Source organism: Micromesistius poutassou (assembly GCF_964030765.1).
Source record: "Micromesistius poutassou genome assembly, chromosome: 16".
Taxonomy (NCBI): domain Eukaryota; kingdom Metazoa; phylum Chordata; class Actinopteri; order Gadiformes; family Gadidae; genus Micromesistius; species Micromesistius poutassou.
The window spans coordinates 5,195,833-5,214,549 of NC_140286.1; the positions used below are offsets into that span (position 1 = coordinate 5,195,833).

Below are 18,717 nucleotides of genomic sequence, written 5' to 3' on the forward strand. Positions count from 1 at the left end.
GCTCAGTCGTAAATGACCAGTTTATGGGTTAATAAATGTGCCATTTTTACTATAAGAAATGTTCTTTTCCCTTTATTTTCTTCTGGGAGTACACCAGAATGCTTAATTTACATGTTAAAATGGTAAAATGTGGCTGGGGGGGATGCCCCCAGACCCCCCTACAACGGTTTAGTTTGTCACCTTTTTCAACCCTTATGATTTTGCAGGTATGGATATATAGTATTAATAGTATTCTGTATAGTTGACACATACACTATAAACATGCTATTCACACACAAAACACATGCGTTGTAGGACTTGTAAGGCAATCTTTATTGCATATGAATGACATGACCTGCCGTTGCCTTAATGCAGTACTTCCACCTGTCTTGTGATGTCACCAACAGTCAGGGATGTGCCCGATGCCAACACACACACTTCATACAGGTGTGTCCTCAAATGAAGGAGGAAGGGGTATAACAGAACCTAAGGGGATGGGTGTGTTCAACAGCAAAGGAGACAGTACAGCCTGAACCCACTTTAGCAAGGTCAAATTTAACTTGAATCCATAGTAAGTGAATACAACGTCGATTGGTTTTCATTTGTGCCGTTGCGTGTCACCATGTGCCTTTATTGAGCGGCAGCAAGCGGAATCCCTCCTACGTGACCCGAAGAGATCCAACAAAACGTTATACAAAACTCAGAGCTGTAGACTGCAGTCACTGCGTGTTTTATCGTCTTCCTTTGACGTCTGCAATGGGCTTCAGCACAAAACAGCAAATTAAGACTTCAATGTAGCATCGGTCGGCAAAGTGCGCCATTTTATTTGTAGGATCTTCACTTCCACCACGGTACAACCCTGGTTCAGGTGTCCTGGCCATGAGCCAGGTGGTCTCCAGCTCCAGGGGGAGCTACATAACACACATGCACATCCGACCGCACTCCCACAAAGTAATGCTTTTTTTCTCCATTTAATTTTTTTTTTTTTTTAGGGAAGGTTAGCATATGTTGGCATCGAGACTAGCTTCTTAAAAGCACAACCCTTATCCTGTTGTCTCTTTATTTGGTTTCTTAAACTGAAACGTATCGTCATCCCCTTTTAGCATCATCGCACGACACACCAGGGTAGAGACGGGGGACGGGGGGGGACAGGGGACTTGCTACCTAACAACGACTGTTGAAACTTCTACACGAAGCCCGAACAATTGACACCGATGACGAATGCTTGCCCGTGACTGCCAGTGAACGTCGCAAGTTCTGTGTGGAAATTAAAAAAAAATAAAAAAAAATAAAAAGTTTTCTCTTAACGCATTTCAAGTATGTATGTTTCTAGGCGGAAGGCGTCCACACGTCACAAAACTAAAAGCAAACATTTTGTAGCAGCAAAAATGACAAGCGCCCCCCCCCCCCCCCCCCCCCTGGCGACGGAGGAACACAGACACGGTGAGAGTGGGATTCATCGGTACATGTTTTTCAAACGCTTGGCTCCTACTTATGAAATGTACATCCACCCCCTTTTGCCCCACTCCTGTCCTTGAAGTAATTCTGTGATGCCAAAAGAAAAAAAAAGTGTAAAAATCTGTAACACTTGATCCAATCCTTCGGTGTAAGTCCATCTGGGGATGGTCTGTCGATGATGACGGTATCGGAGAGCTTGCTTTTTTCTCTTGTTTATTTTTTAGTTTTTTTACTGTGACGGCAACACGGTAGCTTGTATACAGCCCGGGCTAACGCTTCAAGTACCTCTATCCGGAACAGCGGCAACGCTTTAAGACAAACGCATGGACTCTCCCGCGTTGAGTGACTCCGGACCGGTGGCCCGCGATCCAAAACAGGTGAACATAAGTAAAAAAAAAACTAAAATAAACGGGGGGGTGGGGGGGGGGGGGGGGAGGGGGTGCACTTGGTTTGTGTCATGGTCTCACCTGGCGCCACAGAGAGCCCTAGAAACAGCCATGGATCGCCGATCGCCAAGTGCAATTCACAACCGGACCATTACCCCAGGAATTTCTGGGGTTTACTTCTCACCGGGGGGGGGGAGAGAGAAGGGGTCACATCACTGTCCCGCCACAATGAACAGGAACCCCCCCCACCCCAACTCAAGCCACATGCATTCCACGAAGAAGGTCAAGTCCGTGAGATGAAACCACCATTTTTTTGTCTTGGGTAGACACGGCCATGTGGCTTCTACCCATGGGACACTCTGGGCCTGCTCCTACAGCACAGAGTTTCTATGGAAACATTTGATGTGTGTGTGTGTGTGTGGGGGGGGGGGGGGGGGGGTTGGGGGTTTGAGGGGGGGGGGGTCAACTGCCTGACCTCCATGGGCTGGGCTTTCAAAGAGGTGGGGGGCGGGGGCTTAAAGGTTTTCAGGTCGCTGCCACGGCTGCGTTACAAGTGTTTCTGCTGGGGTTTTAACGAGGGGTAAAAGGGTGGTGGTGGTGGTGGTGGTTGGGGGGGGGTTAGAAGTTTGAAAACACATCACCGGCGAGCCTCAAGGCCAGAGTGACCTCGCACGCCAGGGCCCGTCCAGCAGCACAGCGGTGCACAACAAATCCAGTCACTTTCTCCGGTCCACCTCTCTCTCGCTCTCTCTCCACGTCGCTCGACCCGGTCCACGCCGGGCACCAGCCCTCGTACCCACCTCCCCCTGTTCCCCTCTTCCATCCCTCCTGTACTCCCCTCCCCCCTCAACCCCCCCCCCCCCCCACCCCTCTCTCTAGCCCCCACCCGTTTGATCCACCAACCCGTCCCAGGCGTCGCGGGATTGGCCGGAGAGCGGCGTCAGTCATGTCCAGGGGGGAGCCAATCAGTATGTGGAGAGCGAGGAGGAGGAGGGGGGCTGGAGGGAGCCGGAGGAGTTGGAGCGTCTCATGTGGGGGAGGAGGTAGGCGTCGGCCCCCAGCTGGTGGACGTCGAAGCGGTCCTCCTTGCGGTAGGCCAGACAGCGCCGGATAAACGCCTGGAAGGGGAGGAGGAGGCATGTTGATGTACTGGACTAGCAGGTTCCGTCTGTGGACTACAGTGTTACTGGAGCAATGTGACTGACAGACAGGCGACCATCAGGGCGTGGCATTCCCCACTGCTGGGTACTCACAAAAATGGATTTAGAAAGTAATTCATAACGAAAACGATTTAAAAAAAAATCATGCTGAAAAAAAAAAAAATCATGCTGAAAAAAATAAAATCATGCTTGATAAAACGTGTTTTTCGCCACTTGTTTTAGAAGGTGTAGTGTGTGGGATTTAGTGGCCTCTAGCGGTGAGGTTGCAGACTGCAACAAACAGGATACTCCCCTACAGCCCTCTCGATAGGCGGGGCTACGGTGGCCTTTACCGGCCTGTAAGGTGCAAGAAAGTACCTCCAAAAGGAGGTCATCGAGTGGCAAAGTGTCGAGGTTCCTCGATAGATCTACAACCTGTGTGTAGTTGTTCGGTCTGTAAAACTATGGGTCATGGCTTACAGGGTGGAACGCTATTTCAATTAATAATTGAGAACACGTCCTCTCCAATGTTGTTTTATCTGTTGTGGGCTACTGGTCAAACCCCACGGTGGGCTCTGTGGAAGAGGACCCGCTCCCCAGGTAAAGAGCTCATTGTCTAATTTTCATGGGTTTATACACCAATTAAAAACACTCATGAACATTATACTCTACTTCTGCCAAGTCCGTTCCACTAGATGCCACTAAATTATACACACACCTTTAACAGGAGGAAAATCTCACTTATGACAAATGTGTGGATATAGAAAAATAAATGTTGAAAGAAAGTGATGCATTTTGTGGTTTAAATATGACCCTAGGATAAATCCCTTCTCCTGAGAGAGTGAGTGAGTGAGTGAGTGAGTACCTTGGCCTCCGTACTGGCCTGTGGTTTAGCAGGGAACTGGACCTCGGTGGCTTTCAGGATGGTGTTCTCCTGGAGAATGTCTTGCTGGGACTGGTTGTGTCCAAACGGCTGAGGACAGAGGAACAGAAACCACCAGTCAGGACCAACCACACTCCTAGAGGCCTATTGGAGGACCTTTACATCGTCTTAATTACTGCTGAATGTGATTCATCTCAGATATTTTGCAGACAATCAATTGACAGTCTTTAATGTAGGATGAGCAAGCATCGTGACCAGAAGGTGGAATCACCAGGGAGATGGAAACAAAAACGTCTGGCCGTCATCAGTGGGTGGTCATTGGTTGACCGTTTTGTCAGCTAACATTTCTTAACTGGTTCAATTCTCCAAAAGGTTTCTATGCATCAACTGAATGCGTGCGTTGTTACAAGCGTTCCAGGTGAATGCTCTGTCGACGGTCCCGTACCTTGCGTCCGTAGAGACACTGGAAGAAGATGACTCCTACAGACCACACGTCCACCTTGTTGGAGATCTTAGGAGGCTCCTTCCCCACCACGAAGCACTCTGGGGGCAGGTACCTAACACACACACACACACACACACACACACACACACACACACACACACACACACACACACACACACACACACACACACACACACACACACACACACACACACACACACACACACACCCCTTGTCAATGCCTCAAGACCACACCGTGACAGAGGCAGGATAGCGTGGCGGCTAAGGGGCGCAGATTTCCAGCTGAATGGCACCGGCTTTGAACCCTAACACTAACCTGTAGGCCCCCTTCAGCAAGACGCCTGCCTGCTGCTGAACGGCCTGTGTCTGAATTATTCACCGTTCACTGAATTATTCACATGGCTATTGATAAAAGCATCAGCTTAAAAAAAAAAAAAAACTGAATGGCACTTCAGTAAAACACGTTCTGTTCCTCACATATTGGGTCGTCCTCCGACTACAAAGTCAGAAGATGGCGTATTGGTAGTGTAACCAAAATTGGGCATTCAAAATAAGATCCATGAAGTGGCCCCTAGATGGGTCGCCATGGAAACCCGGTTACCACGGGAACCCCGTGTCGCCCGGTGCGCGTGCAGGCGTGCCCCCTCACCAGTAGGTGCCGGCGCCCTGGGAGGTGAGGTCCATGCCGTCCACGCCGTAGTTGTCGTCGTCCATGATCTTGGAGAGGCCGAAGTCCGTGATCTTGATCTCGCCACAGGCCGTGCCGTCGACCAGCAGGATGTTACCTGGAGAATGCACACACACACACACACACACACACTAAATGGACTGCATTTATAAAGCTCTTTTATCCAAAGCGCTTTACATTATTGCCTGACGTTCACACACCGACGGTGGAGTAAACCATGCAAGGCGACAGCCAGCTCGTCGGGAGCAGTGGGGGTGAGGTGACATCTCGGGGACACCTCGACACTCCGCTAGGAGGAGCCGACAGCCAACAGCACTGGACTCTAGCAGTAGACATTTTTGTTTATTTTTCTTCATTTGATTGAAGCTCTAATTTACTCTTATTTGTTTGACTATTCTCAGGTTTATGTTACTCTATTATGACTGCTTTATGTTACTCTATTGTATTTAAATAATTGTAAGACATGTGCTGGGAGCTCAGCATTCATGTGAGAGGTCTCCTATTCAGAGAATAATTATGATGATTATTAATAAAATACATAATTACTATATAATTACTAATTATTATTACTTAGCTTTTGCACTTCAGTTAATGTGTAGAAGATAATGTTGTTCACAGAATTAAATGCAACATTTGAAGTGAGTTGAGCAGCCTTATTTTCCTCATGTTTTGTAATGTCTTTGACTGATATGGGGATTAGACTGGGCCCGTCCCAGCCCGTTCTGCCCTGCAGAAGGGTCTGGAGAAAAGCAATACATTTCTTTCTGCTTCTGATACGTTTTTGTAGGAGCCAATCTCCAAGCTGGCTTCTCCCCCTGGCGCGCTATTGGCTGGTTTAACACAATGACGACAGGGAAGCGACAGCAAGCAGCCGATTGCGTACAGCGTCAGTTGAACTAGGCCCGTTGATCACGCCTCTTGTGCTGAAGAAAATGACAGCAGCCTCCCCAGACCAACCTGCAATCTACGATTGAGCTTCGTCTGGCAATAGCCAGGCTAATGGGGGAGATAGATATATATATATATATATATATATATCAGAATCGAATCGCAATACTTGCTGTATCGCAAAATCACAATAATCAAGAATCGTGGCCCAAATATATACTATCTAATAGTCATATATTTGCCAATTCCCACCCTTAATAGTTAGGTGGCTGAAGGTCTTTAGAGTGTAGTGAGGCGAGTGAAGGGGATGGTGTATAGTCGGGCGGGTGGAGGGGTTTTGTATGCTGTCGGGGGGGGGGGGGGGGACCCACCAGGTTTGAGGTCGTAGTGGATGATGGGGGGCTTGATCTCGTTGAGGTAGCGCAGGGCGTTAACGATCTGCATGACGATGGAGCGCGCCTCCTTCTCCGACATCAGCTTGTTCTGCTTCAGGTAGAAGTCCAGGTCGTTCCCCTCGCAGAACTCCAGCACCGTGCAGAACCTGGCCACAGCATCAGAGAGTTAAAAACCAGGACGACACGACCGCATTACGGCTACTAGACACCACGGCTAAGGCAGTGTTTGACCTAGAAAAAGGCATCACTAGGGGTGCATTCCAATGGCGACTCTGCTCGCCCTCGCATCCTAATTCGACATCCTGGATCGACAGTCTACCCAGAATAAAGCTAGAGGAGCATCCTACAGCGGCCACCGAAACAGCTTTGGGCTGAGGAACCACATGTATACTATACAGAATGTGGATTCTTAGACTGCGTCATTAGTTAGGGGAGTCTGATGACCACTGATTGCTAGTGCGAGGGTATAGTGAATAGGCCAGAGGCTGTTCCAAACATTTTGGAATGCACCCTATCGACTGAGACCAACCAATAATGCCGCTTTTCCACCGCCAGTACCAACTCGACTCGACTCGCCTCGACTCAACTCGGTTTGGTTGCGTTTCCATCTAAAAAAGTACCTCTTCAATGTGGGCGGGTCGTAGAAAAGAACCTCTCCACCATGGGCGGGTCGTCATTAGGTTTTAATCACGGGAGACGCGATTCCCGGGAAATCTGAATCTGATCAAGACTATTTCCTGATTCCCGGGAAAGGTTATGATGGGAAATAAAATAAAATAAAAAGCGCAATGACTGCGCGTCTATTGTTGTCATACAGTAACGTTGATAGAGGCGAAACTCGAGCCCTAGGAAAGGAACGACACTGAAACGAAACAGCGAAACGCCGGTCCGTGGACTCCAGCCACGCCGGACACACACAACCACGCCCGACACACATAACGACGCGCAGCCTAACTCTAGCCCCGGGAAAGGAGCGACACACACGGCGAAACGCTGATCAGTGTCCCCCTCGGGAGCGGGTTCGTGGACTCCAACCACGCCGGACACAACTTATCTTGAGTGAATATTCCCATTTACAGCCGCTGGCCAATCAGTTACCAGCAGCCTGTTTACGTCACACAAAAGTACCTACTCCGCTGGCATGGAACCTCGACGGAGGTAGTACTAAAAAAAAGTACCCGGTACTAGGTACCAGGTACTTTTTTTGCCAATGGAAACGCAAATAAGGCGTGGCGAGTCGAGTCGAGTCGAGTAGGTACTGGCGGTGGAAAAGCGGCATTAGTGTTAACATAGGAACTCACGTGTCGGTATCCAGGGAGAAATAGTCGTAGAGTTTGACTATTCTGGGATGGTCCAGCTGCTTGTGTATCCGGTACTCTCGGCATGCATGTCTGCAGAGGGGAAAAATATCTGTTACCGTGGTGATTCAACAGGAAACGTGTTGGGAGTGCATGTAACAGTAGCCTTAAAACACAACAGCAAATTCAATTAAAAAAATACTTCAATGAATCTCAAGACTCAAACTCAGAGTGGACAGAAACCATGGAAACGGACAACAGAGTCAAAGAAGGGTGGTGTGAAGTGCACCCGCCGTCCCTACTTGTGGTAATTCTCCTTCTTCTCCTCTCTCCAGTTCTTGTTGAGCTGGTGGATTTTGACGGCTGCGTAGCGCTGCTCAAACAGGTCAAAAGCCTGCAAAGTCCCCCCCAGAAAAATAACACTTTTAAAACCACGAAAGAGAGCAACTGTATAAACACAGAAAAGAGGAGAAACCTGGGCCTGATTCAGCTGGCCGCCATCTTGGTTCTGAACTCCGGCTAGCTTTTAGAACCAAGATGGAACCAAGATGGCCGCTGGCTGAACGCAGGCCCACAGCACACAGCCGTGTACCTTGTAGACTTCACTGAAGCCGCCCCTGCCCAGTAGGTGTAACAGCAGGTACCTCTCATTCAGAGTAGGGTGGTCTTTAAACCTGGGAGAAAGACCACACTGAAGGTTAAACATCAATACAATAAAAGACATCAGCAAAGCCAGCATATCGATGGATTACATTTTTAAACAACTTCATCGCAATGATTCGATTGCATTGTTGGATTGTTAAAATAGTAATTTAGTAAAAACAAGTTTAAAACATTAAGTCAACATTTGTAACCAAATAGTTTTTTTCCATTGTAAAAACATTAAATGCTGTTAATGGCTTCAGATGTACACATATGGGGTCGAGTCCCGTCTGTGAAATAAGAAGTCGAAGAAGTCGTTTTAAATTTTGCTGAAGGAGACGTTTTAATTTTGCTTTAGAAGTCAAAAATGTTTTACTCAAGAAGCGGTTTAAATTTAGCTTAAGAAGTCTTTTTGCTCCAATGATGACTTTGTAGTGGACCCGGTGAGGAGGTGTGTGTTGGGGGCGTGACTTACGAGGAGCTGTCCTCATTGTTGATTCTCTTCAGCTCCCTGATGTGGAGGTTCCTCACGCGCTCCAACCGTTCCAGCTCCGCCTGGATCTCTGCCTCCTCCTACACACACACACACACACACACACACACACACACACACACACACACACACACACACACACACACACACACACACACACACACACACACACACACACACACACACACAGTCAGTCAGTCAGTCAGTCAGTCAGTACCTGAATCCAGGTGACCCGCGGCGAGTATAAACTCAACTCCTAGTTTAAATACTAAACTATTAAGGAGCAGTTAGGTAGCCACCTCCAGGTAGGCTGGATTCAACCAGAACATGCATGCATCTGATTAGGCGTAATTTTGTGTCACGCATATTATAGTACAGCATTATATTTTTGCATTACTGCAATTCATCTACTTGTCTTTCGCAAACGTGACCTACCTTCTTGAGATGGCCGAGGCGAAGCTTGAAGATCTCCTCCTGTTCGTGGTACTCGGCCAGGGTCAGCCTGTCAACACAACACCATTAGCTCTTCAACCAAAACAGCAGCAGCACATTGAAACAAGCCATGTCAGGACAGCCCTCTTAAATGGCCTCCATTTAAACACCAGGTCAGAGTTTGATTCATCATTGCAACCCACTTCAAGATTGCGTCATCCTAGAAGTTAGTGTCCGCTCTGATATATGGACGGATCAGCCTACCAGGCCTACCCAGTGGACTGTACCAACTGGCAGGTTGCCCACTGCAATTTGTTTCCCAGTGTGAAGTCAAAATAGATCTTAAGTATCCGATAGCTACAGAAATACATGGACTGAAAATGTGGAAGTACACCTTATTGTGTAAGCACGATGACCCTTTTCGTACAGTGGGCTTGTGGTGGATTGGCATTCTTACAGCTACAGAGGAAGTCCATTTGATTTTGACACAAGTCATGAACAAATGTGTTTGTGTATACTCTTTAGAATCTGTTGAGCCAAAGAGCAGGAAACAAAATGGTCATATGATGACTGTTGGCTCATACTTCTAATACAGAGTGCCCGACTCCCTGGTGACTACATTTGATCGCCAATGTCCGCATTCTACCTGTAGTCAACATAGAGAGCACGACGCCCTAACCCCGCCCCCCACCTGCTCCCCATTGGTCCCAGTTCCCTGTCGCCTTGGATACAAGCGTCTGCTACAATGACTAAGACAGTGATGGGCTCATTAGCAGGATATCAAGGGCAGTGTATCGTAGCGGCTAGGGGGCCCGGCCCAAAGGCACCGGGTTTGATCCCCCCCCTGATGTCTGCTTTGATAAAAAAAAAATGGACGTTTGAACTCACAGCTGCGGCAGAGAGGGCTTGAGGAAGGGGTCGGGGTCGTTGCCGTTGACGACCTTGGTCTTGCGCTGCTTGGGCTCAGAGGTGGAGGCGACGGAGAGCGAGGGCGAGGCCGGGTTGGGCGGCTTGCGCTTGGCCAGCAGCTTCCTCTGTCGCTCAATGTCCTCCCGCTGCTGGTTGATGCCCTCCTGCTGCCTACACACACACACACACACACACACACACACACACACACACACACACACACACACACACACACACACACACACACACACACACACACACACACACACACACACACACACACACACACACACACACACACACACACAGTGAATGTGTGTCCTTTAAAGAGCTGGTGCCCAGCGATGATGTTGCAGTCAGTGCGTCGGCAGGCAGCCATTTTGGGGAATTTCGAAGAGCCAGGTTTTATAGTAAACAAGCAGAGTCTGTCCTGATTGGGGCATCAATAAACGTTAGTTATAATTTCTCAATAGTAATCATCACACCCAGCGGTGGAAGGTCACGGTGCCGGGGTTATCACAGATAAGAGATATGTGCAGCCCTGTGTTTTTTTGGTATTGTAATGGATGTGATTTTAACAGCCCAAACCAAAGATAAGGTCAATACAAGTAATGTAGTGTAAGTGGATTTGCCTTCTCCTCCTGTCAGACTTAAAGCGATGCCATTTATAGGGAAAAAAAAAAAAACAGCAAATGATGAGAATCTTTATTGGCCAATCCTATCGCTGCGATGGCTTCCCTCTAATGATCCGCTTCCTCCAGCCTGCAGTTCCTGAGTAGGCTGGAGCCAGTCATCCACATGACTCAGAAGTAAACCTGCCCTGTCACGTCCCACTGCGGTCAACCCTCAGAGTCCACATTAAGTTATATCAAATATTCCATCAAATAATAAAGGCCTGCGTGACTGTGTATGGGCGTGTGTGTGTGTGTGTGTCCGTCCGTACTTAACTAGGTTCTGTTCCGTGTGTGTCCCTCCTCGACTAAGTTCTATGTGTCTGTCGCTCCTCGACTAGGTTTTGCACTTCGTGTGTCTGTCCGTACTCAACATGGTTCTCTAGTGTGTGTGTGTGTGTGTGTGTGTGTGTCCGAACTCAACATGGTTCTGTACGGTGTGTGTGTGTGTGTGTGTCTGTCTGTACTCAACATGGTTCTGTACTGTGTGTGTGTCCGTCTGTACTCAACATGGTTCTGTACTGTGTGTGTGTCCGTCTGTACTCAACATGGTTCTGTACTGTGTGTGTGCGCCCGTACTTGACCAGGTTCTGGAATGCGTATCCGTCCGTCCACTGCTCCGTGTAGGAGGCCCCGTGACGCACCGTGGTGAAGTGGCCCAGACGCAGGCGGTCCTGCATGCTCTTCTCCCGGCATGACTGCTTCTCCTGGGTGCTCTGCACACACACACACACACACACACACACACACACACACACACACACACACACACACACACACACACACACACACACACACACACACACACACACACACACACACACACACACACACACACACACGATGAGTGAACGTTTTCCAGAAGTAGCAAGACTCACATCGTGGTTTGTATCATTTTGTACCACAGCAACAAACACGACTATCGTTTTGTTTTAGAAAAATATCTGGTTACACGTTACGTGTTTTCATTTTAAATCAAACATCGCAAAACATGGGTAAAGCAAACAGAGCACACACACACACACACACACACACACACACACACACACACACACACACACACACACACACACACACACACACACACACACACACACACACACACACACTACCTTCTCTATGAGCAGCTTCTTGCTCATGGTAATACACTTGTTCAGTCTCTCCTTGTACTTCTCCAGAAGCTTCTGTTGCTCGTCTATCTGTCGCCGAAGGTCACAGTTGGCCTGTAGAGAGAAAAGGGAACCCAAAGCTCTTTTAAAACAAGGTCTGCACTTCAGAAGTCAGACCCCACTGAAAAGTGCATGATTTGGTACGACACACAGGTTGTTTCAATCGCAGTCTGTGATTGGCTCAAATTGGTGTCAGGTGACGTCACTTGCCCTACAAACAGGGACTGACCTGCAGAACAAATCACCGGGCTCTAATTTGGACCCAATCAGAGGCAGTTGGTCTTTGACACAGTGCTTTGGGTCATTTTCAACAGTGCAGACGGAATCGCGTTCCTTCACAGTCGCCCCGGTGACCACAAAGGAAGTAAAGTAAGTACCCTGAGCAGGTCGTCGATGCGGCCCTCTTTCTTCTCCAGGTCCAGGCTCTTGTTGCTCTCCAGCGCCGCCAGCTTCAGGCCCGTCAGCTCTGTCTGAGAGGAGGAAGAGAGGCAGAACGGAGTGGGATTGGACCTCAGAGGCTGATCCACAAATACGGCAGGACTGGAGGGACCGTGCAGACAGTAGTACTTCTAATACCAGTGAAGTTTCATTGACAAACAATATTACGGAGTGTAACGGCATGGATCCCCTCCTTCGGCCATGTTTAAGAGAGCATGGATGAGTGCGTGGGAATCCTCTAATGGTGGACAAGCCACCATCAGATGGTTAGCTGGGCTCGCTGACCAACGGCCTCCTCTGAGAGGTCCCGTGTCACTCCCTTCTTTTTGATGCGTGTGTTTACCTGGACACACTTGCTGGACAAGGCCTTAGGATTCATCAGCTGTTCTCCGAAACACAGGCTGGTAGGAGAGGAGCTGTTCTGTCGCACCTGAAAGAAAAACAATACAATTCAAATCCCCTCCCTGGCCATGTCCAGATAGTTCAAGACACAAACCCCTCCCCGCTCCTTGACGACCCGTCCGCTGATCCCCAGACGGAGAAAACCACAACAAACAAACCATAACAACAACAACAACAACAATGCCGCCGTTTTAACAGACATTTTTCCATGTCTGGGTTCTTACGATGGAGCCTGGAGCTGAGTGGGAGTTCTGTGGGGAGCGGAGGGCTGGAGGGAGACCCCTGCCAGGACTGGAACCATTCCCACCCTGGAACTAAAGGAGGAGGAGGGGGAGGGGGGGGGGGAACAGATGGACATGGGGAGGGTGAACCACCTGAGGGTTAGTGCTAATGCTAACGCCAAGAAGAGCTGCGTTTGTTTTTTAAAAATGGACACTCACGTCAAAGTAGTCACTGATTTTGGGCCCGCGAGTTGAGGTCTTCCCTGAAGTAGAGAAATAAATAAAAAAACGTTAACATGATATTGTTAAAAAAAAAGAAAAAAAAAGGAGGCGAGCGCTGCCACGACTAGCGCAAGCAGAGTGCTGCGATTGGCTAGACGAGAAGTGTCCGTCATACCCTGGCTGCTGTCCGAATGGGTGTCGGCTTTCCGTTTCCTCCCCCGGGACGACTCGGAGTGCTTCTTCTCTGGGGTCTGTAAGGCCAGCGAGAAAAACAACAACAAAAGAACCGGGAGGGTAAGGCAAAACGAGTAGAAAGAGCTACGCTGAAAGGCAGGTAAAGGACATCCAGGGGAGGGGGGGAGGGGAGGGAGGGAGTTGAGGGTTGGGGGGGGGGGGGTGAAGAGCTCAGCAGGCATGGTACGTACCGAGTAGGCCGGGGAGCTGCCCCTCTTCATATCAGAGTTCTGGAGAGAGGGGAGACAGTGGGAAAGACAAGAGACACACAGCAGGAGGGAGCCATTTAATACTCAATCATTTAGTGCAGAGAAAAGAGAGACGCCCCCCCGCACCCTTCCCTCCCTCCCTCCTGTCGTCCAAGGCCTTTCTTGTGTAGATTTGAATGATAAAATAAAAAATACATCAATTTGTATTCACTCATCGTGATCATCCCTTCAGGATACTGTGAACGGATAATAGGATAACTCATAACTTGTCCATGCATTTAAAGCATTAATATCCTTGTCAATGTGGCTGGAGCACCAAGCCTCTTTAAAACTACTATGGGAGATGTGCGTGTTCACGTTTGAGTATCAAACAGTATCTCTTGGTGCGTTAGGAGCGAGGGTGGTAGTGTGTGTGTGGCTGTAGTGTGTGTGTGGCTATGTGAATGTGAGTGAGTGTTTTCCACTTACCTCCGACTCCTTGTCACTGGAGGAGCCCAGGCTGCCATAGCTGTGGTTGGAGCACTCGTTGGCCAGACCCTGACAACACCGAACACAGCCCTGTTAACGTTTAGGTCCTCATGCATGCTTCCTCAAAATGGTGGAACGAGCAACCCATGAGGTCTCTTTAAGTCCCTTACAACCCTCCAAAAGCATACGAGTATTGTTAAGGTAAACATACTTGGGATGTTTTACAGGTTCTCCCGATTAGAACAATTTGCTTTTGAATATATATTGGACAACGGATAAGTGATTAACCAAGCACCGTCAATACAGATGAAGACTGGGTCAGTTATGATGATTAGCTTACTGATAGCAAGCTTGGATTACGGTCAGTACTTGGCTTACTGATAGCCCGCTAGGATTGAAAGGATGTGGAGCTAAGGTCTTTGCCTGATGAGATCTTGAGACAGCCTAGGAGTGCATGGCCTTTGGACATTGACCCTACCTACGGACATTTTAAGCTGTACTTGGGATCCTAACAAAGATGTACAGATTTAAGTAGGGCTAATATTGTTAAACTTTTGGGTGAAAAAAAGATAGCCGACATACAATGTTAAACAAGACAACCACCTGGTGAAAAAGATTGCTCAGATTCTTTAACCATGTAACAAACTGTAACAATGACATTCTCTGCTCCATTTTATCAACTGAGCTCAACTCAATATTTGTAATAAAAGTCACCCTGAAGGATGAAGCCACAGCTATTCAATCACATTTATTTGTTTAATCTATCCATTCTCTAGCCTACGCATTTGTTCATAGCAAACAGATAAAATGTAACTGCGGTCACAACAATATCTTGACAACTTTAAAGTAAATAGAAATTAATCAGGGCAATAGCGTCCGATACTAATGTACCTTTCGGCAGCCGTAGGAAAAACTACAAATACACGTTTCTTGAAAGACTTGTCTGGCATCACTCAAGGACTGTAAACAGCCAAGCTAAGAAAAACAAAATGGCCACTTTGAAACGTTCTCTGTCCCTTGTTTATGCCAGGTCCCATTCATCGTCTTCGCTTAGCTTTGGGCCAGCTCCCTGACTGGGTTGATGATGCTACAGCGCCAACAGAGAGAGGTAGCAGGCAGACCTTTATGTTTGCTCTAGCTTATCGTTGTATCCTCTCCATCAGGGGGGGTCAACCTTGTATATGCCTCCATCATACAAAGGAGCAGCAGGATATCTCCACAACAAAGAGCATTGTTTGTTGTCAGACAACAAATGGGCTAATGTGCTACATCCATCTAAATTCCTCAAGCACTAATACAACATCAAACGCTAACGGAATGCCACCTTTTACCTCCAAATAGGTGATAATGGAGCAAACAAAATCCTTACGTGGGCTACAGGCTCTGCGGCAGGGCTAGGAGTATCCCCACCCTCCTACACCCAGGTCTGACAGTACTCAATATCAAAACCCATGCCGACAATAGGTCTGTGGGCGACCGCGCCAACGCACCCACACACTCACACATTACCTTGGCCCCCCCACTGGTGCTGCCAGTGCTGCCGCCCGTGTTCCCGCTGACGGCGCCCATGAACCTGGCCTCCAGCAGCTCTTGTCTCCTAGGGTCCAGGCTGTGCAGCTCCTCCATGGGCCCTGGCGTTGGGAAGGTTCACAGGTTAGCTGGTGTCCCCCTAAATCACTACGGCCAATTGATGACACTGGATATCCTACCGCAGGTAGCTGGTGTCGCCCTAAACCATGACTGCTTTAAGTCAGTGGATATCCTACAGCAGCTAGCCGGTGTCCCCCTAAACCACGACTGCTTTAAGTCAGTGGATATCCTACAGCAGCTAGCTGGTGTACTCCTAAACCACGACTGCTTTGAGTCAGTGGATATCCTACAGCAGCTAGCCGGTGTCCCCCTAAACCATGACTGCTTTAAGCCAGTGGATATCCTACAGCAGCTAGCTGGTGTACTCCTAAACCACGACTGCGTGGAGTCAGTGGCTATCCTATAGCAGCTAGCTAAAGTACTCCTAACTAGAACAACTTAAAGACAAGGGGGACATCAAATAGGATAGTTCTTTGTTAGTGTACCCCTAAAAAAATACTGCTATAAAACAGTGGATATCATATAGCAGCTAGCAAAAGTACTCCTAAACTAGTACAACTTAAAGACTTAAAAAAAACTATCCAATAGGATAGTTATTTGCTGGGGTTAGCCACTACTGGTTGAGGACACTGGATATGCTATAGGCACTAGCTGGTGTATCCCTAAACTACAACTGCTCCAAGTCTAAAGCCAGACAGTGGACGTTCTGATTATATATATATATATATATATATATATATAGACTATAGCTGCTGTACCCCTACAAACCATTACAGACTGGACATCAAATACATTTGTTATCATAGTGTGCATCATCATAACCAGCTTAGGTTTCAACAACAACAGTGGATAACAGGTTAGCCAGTGCCTGGGGTCTCCCCCTTGACCTAACCAGAACAGCTTACAGGGATAGTGGGTAATTAAGTATTATAATCAAGATTGTTCTGCATTCCGTACTATCTCGGTAAAGTGGACACGGATCAGGTAGTGATGCTTAAGATGAGACACTAAAATGGCAACGCTGATGGTCTTTGACCCGGCTATCCGACAACAAGAGAGACACAGGTTTGGTCTTACTGGCCTCAATAGCAAGCCTACATCAGGGAAAACAGTGCTGTTGAAGACTAGCAGGATGTGTCGGACAGAGGGCATCAATAAATCAGTCTCAACACAGAAGCTCCTTCCAACACTGAGCAGGCCTCTCACCTCCCATTTTAGAATAACAACAACCATGAATTGTTTGCCTGGCAGCAAACGAACACTTCTTCACCTCCATGGTGTCTCTGTTGAAAGCAACAGGATGGTGGATAATGCATGAGCCCGTAGAGCGAGACATGTCCAAAGATGTTTGATTAGGTTCTGAACAGGTCACTTAGTATCAATACAAATAGATTAGGGCTCTGTAGTAAAGGCCATTGGGATACACATGTACGTCAATGTACTTTATGATAAGAAAATCTGCCTTCTCCTGCCCACGAACACGTATGGTGGGTGAAACAGCATCAGAATGCAGAAACTATGACACACATGTAGTTGTGTTTTCGGCTGGCGATGAATCGCGGCTCTTAACGAACGTTGAAACGAGGGTGGGTGTTTTCTTGGTTAGATATATATAGCCATTTTCGATCATATTTAACCCAGCTCTAGAATGTAGAATGGCTATTATATCACAACAGCCTTACACTGTTAAACAGTAATAGACACTGTATACAAGGTTGTCTTAGGGAACCCTAATTGTTTGAAATAGCTTCCATTTTTTACCTAGTCAAACAACACCACGAATTATGCCAGTTTACTACCTAAACTTTGTCCGATTGATAGTCCGTGGAGGAATAAAGCGAATAGACAATAGTCCAAAGCTGGATCCCTTTAACGTTACAGTTCTAGTACACCGGTGAGCTCATAGTTTGTAGCTCGTTTTGATTAAAAGTTTTGCAGTCGGCGATATGCAAAGTACACCAAAACGTAGGCTACCACACCATGACAGTCTACAAGTAAAAGCCAAGGCCTTGTGTTAAGTTGAGAGCACCGGGTGAGTGCTTTGCGTTACATTCATACACACGGTGTCTCTATCTCCACTCGGATGTTTGTGTAGGGAGACACACAATGGAGCAAAAAGTGCTGCGCAATATAGATCGATTTCGATCATAAGTACGGGGAAACGGCGAAATCTAAAACAACCGCCCGAACCACAGCGAGGCTAGCCGTGTCTTTGTGAGGGAACGCGGTAGCTCGCTGCTGCTACTACGCCGGCCATCCACCCAACTGACAGCTGACGTTTGGGTTCCGATTCACGGCATCAGTGAACTTGACATCCATTTTTACTTCCACCAACAGCTGGTCGACATGTCATCATGGCCCCCCACAAAAACTACTACGAAAAAAAAGATCGCGAAAGAGCCAGCGTCAAGGGATTGATGTTATCCGTGCATTTGTGCGCGATATACCTTCCTTGGTCTTGGCGGTCGCCGTTATATGTTGTTGAGTAATCGTTGGGGACGAGGAGAGCTGTGACCAAGATGGCGTCGCCTCCAAACTTCCACCACTTCCACTGTTACTTTGGACACTCATGAAGCCACTTTGCTGCCGAGCGGAGCCAGCACACACAACGCCATCCGATCAAATCCGAAATCCCAAACTTGCGTGCATCGTTCAACACTTCGTGTAGTAAAAAAAAACCGCGGCCAATGTGTTCAGTGCATGTTTGTTTATCCGCCTCGCGTTTTGATAACGTGTCGGTCCTGCAGAGTGCCTTCTTCGCGTACGTAAGATTCGCTGAAATGGATACAATGTAACCTTTGCATGATGACCGCGCGTCTGTCAGCATCCAGTTCGCGAGGGGAGCTTTGATTCTGGAAGAGGCTATCGCGAGGCTGGGGCGCACCTAGCAGGCGCGAGGGGGATGGCATGACACCGACACACAAACGCACACACACGCTGATCCAGGATCATTTTGCTCACTTCCGAAATTCGGATCATGTTTATTGGCAGACCAAAATCGACGTTGACCCGAGAACAGCTTCTCCTCAGCGGAAAA

The 18,717-nt window shown here is 48.0% G+C and overlaps 1 protein-coding gene across 1 annotated transcript; it reads right to left on the reverse strand.

Moving 5' to 3' along the window:
* Nucleotides 1-288: 288 nt before the first annotated feature.
* Nucleotides 289-18,579, reverse strand: LOC311361019 (serine/threonine-protein kinase tousled-like 1-B). The gene is made up of 22 exons (XM_084481189.1): nt 18,128-18,579; nt 15,600-15,721; nt 14,091-14,159; nt 13,605-13,643; nt 13,355-13,430; nt 13,177-13,220; nt 12,961-13,050; nt 12,678-12,764; nt 12,274-12,366; nt 11,840-11,950; nt 11,307-11,443; nt 10,036-10,227; nt 9,151-9,217; nt 8,698-8,795; nt 8,173-8,254; nt 7,883-7,974; nt 7,584-7,673; nt 6,259-6,428; nt 4,961-5,096; nt 4,291-4,402; nt 3,828-3,935; nt 289-2,941 (listed from the first exon to the last, which is right to left on the reverse strand). Exons 1-22 carry the CDS (start codon nt 18,249-18,251, stop codon nt 2,789-2,791), a joined length of 2,292 nt encoding a protein of 763 aa, XP_084337315.1. The 5' UTR covers nt 18,252-18,579; the 3' UTR covers nt 289-2,788.
* Nucleotides 18,580-18,717: the final 138 nt, after the last annotated feature.

What these genes read in the sequence shown, in the direction of transcription:
- LOC311361019 (XM_084481189.1), bottom strand. Translation starts at nt 18,251, where the DNA reads ATGAGTGTCCAAAGTAACAGTGGAAGTGGTGGAAGTTTGGAGGCGACG. An exon ending in ACTCAGCTCCAGGCTCCATC is followed by an intron (nt 12,765 to 12,960) that starts GTAAGAACCCAG and finishes TTTTTCTTTCAG; the next exon opens with GTGCGACAGAACAGCTCCTC. An exon ending in AAGCCCTCTCTGCCGCAGCT is followed by an intron (nt 9,218 to 10,035) that starts GTGAGTTCAAAC and finishes TTGTGTTGACAG; the next exon opens with GCTGACCCTGGCCGAGTACC.